The 6,404-nt window shown below is 66.2% G+C and overlaps 1 protein-coding gene across 1 annotated transcript; it reads left to right on the top strand.

Moving 5' to 3' along the window:
* The first annotated feature begins 101 nt into the window (after positions 1-101).
* TMEM240 (transmembrane protein 240) lies at positions 102-5,778 on the top strand. Its single transcript, XM_021683345.2, has 4 exons — positions 102-214; positions 634-740; positions 4,918-5,126; positions 5,630-5,778. The coding sequence occupies exons 1-4, from the start codon at positions 164-166 to the stop codon at positions 5,776-5,778; spliced, it is 516 nt and encodes a 171-aa protein (XP_021539020.2). The 5' UTR covers positions 102-163.
* The last annotated feature ends 626 nt before the right edge of the window (positions 5,779-6,404 follow it).

Here is a 6,404-nt window from a genome sequence, read left to right as displayed (position 1 = left end):
GCGGCGGCGTCCTCTGCCCGCCCCGCCCCGTGCCTCCTCCCCGGCGGGTGCTTGGCGGGCTGACCTCTGCGGAGGCGGCGGGGGCCCAGCATCGGGCCGGGGCCGGGGGGGCGCCGGGGCCGGGGGGCGGGGCTCCGGCCCGGCCCCGGCCCGCCCGAAGTCCATGAGCGCGAACACCATGATCTTCATGATTCTGGGGGCGTCGATCGTGATGGTGAGCGGAGGGGCTTCCCGTGCGCCCGCGCCCGCCTCCCGCGCCCGCGCGCCGCCTCCCCCACCTCCCGCGCCTTGTTTACCGGCCCGCACGGCCTGCGCTCCCCATCCCCGGCCTGCGTTTCCCATCCCGGGCTGCCCCGCGTTCCCCATCCCCGGGCTGCGCTCCCCATCCCCGGGCTGCGCTCCCCATCTCCGGGCTGTGCTCCCCGTCTCCCGGCAGCGCCGAGCTCCCCATCCTTGGCCTGCGCTTCCCATCTCGACTGCCCTGAGCTCCCCGATTCTGGGGTTGCCCCGGGCACCCCTATCCCAGGGCTGCGCTCCCCCACCCCCAGCGCGCCGCCCCCCACACCCCACCCCACGCCCCGGGGCTCCGGCCAGGCCCACTTCTCGGCGCTGACCGGTCATGGGCTCTTCCAGGCCATCGCGTGCTTGATGGACATGAACGCACTGCTGGACCGATTCCACAACTACATCCTCCCGCACCTGCGGGGCGAGGACCGCGTCTGCCACTGCAACTGTGGCCGGTGAGTCCGCGCCCGGTGGGGCACACGCGTGATCACACATGTGCGGCGGCGGGGCCCACTGGGGCGCAGGCAAGCCCCAAGCAGGCCTGGCTGCAGGACTGCGCTAGGCCCGTGGGGGAAGGACTGCCCAGCCTCCGCTGGGCACCTGGGGATTGGCCAATCGGGTTCCAGGAGGGGGAGCATGCCTGAGTAGTTAGGACCCCCTCCCAAAATGCCTTTAGAGAAAGGGCCTGTGTCAGGGTGATGGGCAGAATGGGCCCCAGGCCTCCTGGTCCAGGGCCTGGAGGCCAGGAGAGCCACAGCCCAGCCCTGTGTGTCAGGAGGGATCCTGCGCACGGCTGTGCCCACAGAGTACACCGTCCTCCCTGGGCCCTGCACTAATGTTCATGAACTTTCCTGCAAGCCAGGTACAGGGAAATGCAGAAGGTCAAGGTGGGCAGAGCCTACCTCGAGGGGCATCTGGTCCAGCCCTGTCATTGCACAGAGGAGGAACTGAGGCAAAGCTGGGTGTGGCTTGCTCAAGGTCATTCAGAGAGCCGTGGGAGAACCCAGGCCCCCTACATCCACTGTGTGAACGCCCCCATTCTGTGCACGTGTAGTGACGGAGTCTTCCTGGCCATGCATGTTTGTACGTCCATGTACAAAATAAACATGTTCTCATGAGACGCGCATGTGTGTACTGTCTGTGCATATCCATGTGCGTACACATAGCGCACACACATTCGCATGCACAGCATCTCCACGGGAAGCCCTCATGCTGGCACCAAGAGAAAGCAGAGAGACGCTTGGGTGGATAGAGACTTGCCCAAGGTCACACAGCTAGTGAGGGACTGCAGGCCGAGCCCGGAAGCTGTGTTCCTCAACCCTGTCCTGTATTTCTGCCCCAGGGACACGTGTGCACACACTGTGGGTGGGGGTGTGTGTAAGAGAGACAGGACAGTTACGTGCCATGGCTACCGAGCAGCGTATGGAAGCAGAACCCAGACGTTAGGGAAGGTAGAGAGGGAGTGTAATGGCCCTCGCATGTGCTGTCCCAAGAACCATCGGAAGAGTTTGCTGGGGGGGAGGGGGGGCTGCACTCTTTCCCAGAGATCCCTGTGTTCGTTCGTGGTGCACACAGCCCCAAACTAAGGAAGGGCACAAGGTCAGCCCCATGGCCACCTGGGTCAGCCACGACTATGAGCAGGTTAAACCGGGGTGGTCCCGAGACTCTCCCGGAGGCACATTTTACATGTGTGTGGGCTGTTGTGTCATGACCAGCATGTATGTGCCTGTGACCTCACACCAAGGACCCATCTGGGCAGACAGGGGGTGTTTCCAGCGTGTATTTGCCCGGGATGCGTGGACGCGTCATCCGTAGCATCCAGAGTCCGTGCGGACTCAGCTAGGACGCTCGCGAGCGGGGTGCCGGCTGAAGCCAGTCCTGTGTGCGCAGCTTAGCGCGTCTGGGGACGCAGAAAACCCGGAGAGCCGCCCCTGCTGCAGACGTAGAGCTTCTGGGTGCGTGTGTCCACATCACTTCACACAGGATACGTGGATTCAGTGTACAACGTATTCTTACACACCGACAACATACATGTGTATGCACAGTGCACGCATAGCACCCAGACAGCATACAGCGACGAGTGTGCTCCGCGTGGGCACGGTGAGTGTGTCTGCAGAGAACAGTGCTGCACAGGAAGTGTCCGTGTGTAGACCGTGTGCACAGGCTGCCCCAGGCGGCTCTGTCCGTGTGTGCATGCGCCATGTGGAGCCTGCACACGTGTATGCGTCCGACCTGCCATGCGGAGAACTTCACGCAGGGGTCACGTGTGTAGATGAAGGCTCCTAGTGTGCGTGCCGGCAGGCGGGTTGTGCGTTATGGTGGGGACGGCTGGGTGCCAGGCTGAGTGCATGTGCATCCGCATGCGACACGCCGCGCTCGTGCCTGGGAAGCATGCACACGCACACATGTGGAGCTTGGGGACCTGAGTCCATGGTATACACGCCACGTCTTGTGCATGCGGCCGGCGTGTATACACAACATGCTTCGGACCTCAGGTAGGCACATGCAGCATGCGTGGCCCAGGCAAGACCCGTGTATGTACACGTCATGAAAGTCCGTGTGCACGTGTGAGACCAGGGGCCTGACTTGGAGAAGGAGGAGCGAGCGTGAGGGGCAGCGAGGAGCTGCAGGCGCCAGGCCAGGGATGGGGGCACAGGTTGTGACCTGTGACCCCCTGGAGGTCCTGAGCCGCCGGGGGCGGTTGGGGCCCTGGCCTCACCCTGCTTGCAGGGCACCAGGCACGTTTCTGGCTTCTTTGGCAGCCTGACCTTCAAGTTCCCTACCTTGACCAGCTGTGTGTCCAGGGGCAGGAAGCAGCAGTCCTGAGGAAGGCCCTGTCAGGGGTCCTCGGCCCAGAAGGCTGGGTAAAGCAGGAGGGGACAGTGGTGCTCTGTGTTAGCAGCCCCTGTGTGGCCTGCCTGGCCTTGTGCGCCCCCGGTGATGGGGACCTTGAACGGGTCACGAATGGCGTCCGCTCCTGGGGAACCTGCAGCTGCTGCTCATTCTGGGTGGTGATTAATAGTTTTCCACCACTTATTGGTGACTGACAGTAGCTACTGACAAACTGATCAGTAAGCACGGCTGCCACGTATCAGGCCGTCCTCGCTACTGACTCCGAGCCGTGGGGCTGTAGCCAAGGCCCCACCACTGGGACTGGTCACACTCTGGACATGCTGAGCAGGATGGCCTCCAGAGTTCCCAGAAGGAGCAGGAGGGGGTGTGAGGAGAGGCCTGCCTGCCGCCATCCCTGCTGGGCTCCTACTGGGAGGAAGACGCTGTGTGGACCCCGCTGGTGCAGGGACATCGGTAGGGAAGGAACAGCAGGGAATCAGGGAGGAGTAGTGGTTTCCGTATTTGAGACGGTCCCTGTGGGGGAGTGTGGAACATGGCCAGTTGCGAGGTTGGGGCGTGGGGGCAGGGACCTATCTCAGCTGAACAGCAGGCGGAGGTGCCAGCAGCTAACTGAGGGGAAGATGGGGAGAAGCAGGTGTGGGGAGGGAGGAGCTATTTTTAGGTATGGGTTTGAGGTGTCTGTAGATCCCACATGGAGACGCCACACAGGCGCTAGAGCTCAGAGCAGACAGGGAGGGTGGGGGGAGTGTGTGCGGCCGGGGACTTCAGGGGATTGGGGCTAGAGTTGGAAAGACCAGCAAAGGGGCTCGGGGAGGAGGGGAACCATGAGAGCTGGCCCCGTGGGCAGGAGGGCTCGAGAGAGGCCCCTGCACTGCCAGGCAGGAGGACGACAGGGGCGAAGGGTGGACCCCACGGTCCCTCTCCTGGGCTCTCCTGCAGGCCGAAGAGGGGGTCGGGAGTGGGGACAGACCCAGAGTCTGTTGTCCTGGGTGCTGATCTCCTGAGTAGGGCCACCCCACCCAGGCCCAGGAGGGCTTGCTGGAGGAGGGAATCCAGAAAGGCCTGAAACTGGAAGGAAGCATGTGGGGAGAGTTCAAAGTTCCTCAGAGGCAAGCCTGGACAGTGGGGGGAAGGGAGGCTGAGAAACACCGCACAGGCCTTGGTGGGGGAGGCAACACATGGGAGTCCAGGGAACCTGGGGCAGCTGGAGCATCCCGGGAGCCGCAGCGCCGGCCATGGACATGCACCTCTGTGGGGCCATGGGCAGGAGAGGGGGCGTGAGATGGACACTGGACAGAGCCCGCTGGACCTCCAGCCCAGAGAACAGAGGAAGGGGAGGTGCCTGCAAAGGATGAAGGAGCAGAAGGAAGACCAGAGGCCCAGGGCAGGGCTGACCCACTTGGCATTTGGTAGCAGGGAGGAGGATGAGAAGGCGTGTGGGAGGGGAGGCTGTGAACCTGCGACTGGATGGGGACATCCCGCCCCGGGCCTTCGCGCTGGAAGCTTGTTCACCTGCACTGTTCCCGTGACCCGGCACGGTTGCCTCTGAGCCCCGGGGCAGAGGACGGAGGAGGGTGATACGTGGGCAGGCTTCACTCTGACCGCTGACCGCGCACACTACCCCCTCTGGGCAGCCTCTTGCCCGGTGGGCGGGCCCCTTCCTGACCTCAGCTCCGCACAAGGGCTGCTCTAAGGCCAGCAGGGCGAACGGGTGCCGCTTACCGCCGGGGTCGCTGCCCGACCCACGGGAGAGGTGCCAGCCCGCCCTGCCGCCCCCAGGCACCACATCCACTACGTGATCCCTTACGACGGGGACCAGTCGGTGGTGGACGCCTCCGAGAACTACTTCGTGACAGACAACGTCACCAAGCAGGAGATCGACCTCATGTTGGGGCTGCTGCTCGGCTTCTGCATCAGCTGGTTCCTGGTGTGGATGGACGGCGTCCTGCACTGCGCTGTGCGCGCCTGGAGGGCCGGCCGGCGCTACGGTGAGTGAGGGCGGCGGGGGGCGCGCGGCCCGGCCCTTGCGTCCCACCCGCCCCGGGCCCCGCCCCGGGCCCCGCCCCGCCGGGCCCTCCCTGGCCACGCCCCCGGCGTCACGCCCCCACCAGAACCGGCCCCGCCGCGCCCTCCCGGACCACCCCTCCAAGGCCACGCCCCCTCGCCACACCACGCCCCCACCAGGGATCGCCTCGTTCCCTCCCAGGCCACGCCCTCATAGCCACGCCCCCGCGGTGCCACGCCTCGCCCACCCGCCCCACCGCAACCCTTTAGGTCACGCCCCCACCGGGGTCACGTTCCCGCCATGGCCACGCCCTCACCTAGGCCACGCCCGTCGCTTCTCGCCACGCCCCCTCCCACGCCGTGCCTCCGCTCGACCACGCCTCCAACACCGACCCGCCCACGCCTTTCCTTGGCCGCGCTCCCCACCCACCGCGCGCCGCCCACGCCTCCGCCCTGACCTCGTCCTGACCGCGCCCCCGCCCCGCAGACGGCTCGTGGACCTGGCTGCCCAAGCTTTGCAGCCTGCGGGAGCTGGGCCGGCGGCCGCACAGACCCTTCGAGGAGGCGGCCGGCAACATGGTGCACGTGAAGCAGAAACTCTACCACAACGGCCACCCGAGCCCGCGGCACCTCTGAGCCGCGCGCAAGACTCGCGGGGCCTTCGGCCAACGCGCCCACGCACACGGGACTGGACGGCCGCCCCGGGCCAGGGCGCCCGCGGCCGCCGGGCGTGTCCAGCGGAAGGTGCTGTCTCCTCTTCTTTTTATAAAGGGGGTCGGGGCGGGGCAGGCCGCCGGCCTGGGGGGAGGACCCCGGCCTCCCGGGCCGGAAAGGGCGCGGGGATCAGGGCGGCGGGCCCTGAGCGAGGGCGGGCGGGGGACTTGGGCACCTGTGCCGGCGGCCGGGACCACCTGCTCGCCCCCGCGCACTGTAGTCTCACCCGCACCTGGGCTGAGACCATGTCTGATACTTAAACCCGGTTATTTCCTGTGCGCCCGGCTGCTTCTCGGGACCAGTTCTGGCGTAGGGAAGCAAGGCCGGGAGAGGGTCTTGGCAGGGAAAGGGCCGGCGCCTAGCCGCGCCCACGTCTGCACACGGGAGCATGTGCATGGGGCGTGTGCGTCCGCGGGCCGCAAAGGGGGTGGGGGGCGGGGGGCAGGGGTCTGGTGGAGGCCCCGGCCTAGCAGCAATAAGGCCCCCAAGCCCCACTGCGGCAAGTGTGGCCACCCTGCCCAGGGCATCCCCGGTCGGGCGCCTCACTG

Source organism: Neomonachus schauinslandi, chromosome 4 (genome assembly GCF_002201575.2).
Source record: "Neomonachus schauinslandi chromosome 4, ASM220157v2, whole genome shotgun sequence".
Lineage (NCBI taxonomy): Eukaryota > Metazoa > Chordata > Mammalia > Carnivora > Phocidae > Neomonachus > Neomonachus schauinslandi.
The sequence above is the reverse complement of the archived record's forward strand: the minus strand, read 5'-3'. Positions and strand labels throughout refer to the sequence as shown.

Coding starts and splice junctions, on each gene's coding strand:
- TMEM240 (XM_021683345.2), top strand. CDS start 164: ATGAGCGCGAACACCATGATCTTCATGATTCTGGGGGCGTCGATCGTG. Junction 215..633: donor TGGGGGCGTCGATCGTGATG/GTGAGCGGAGGG, acceptor GGGCTCTTCCAG/GCCATCGCGTGCTTGATGGA. Junction 741..4,917: donor TGCCACTGCAACTGTGGCCG/GTGAGTCCGCGC, acceptor TGCCGCCCCCAG/GCACCACATCCACTACGTGA.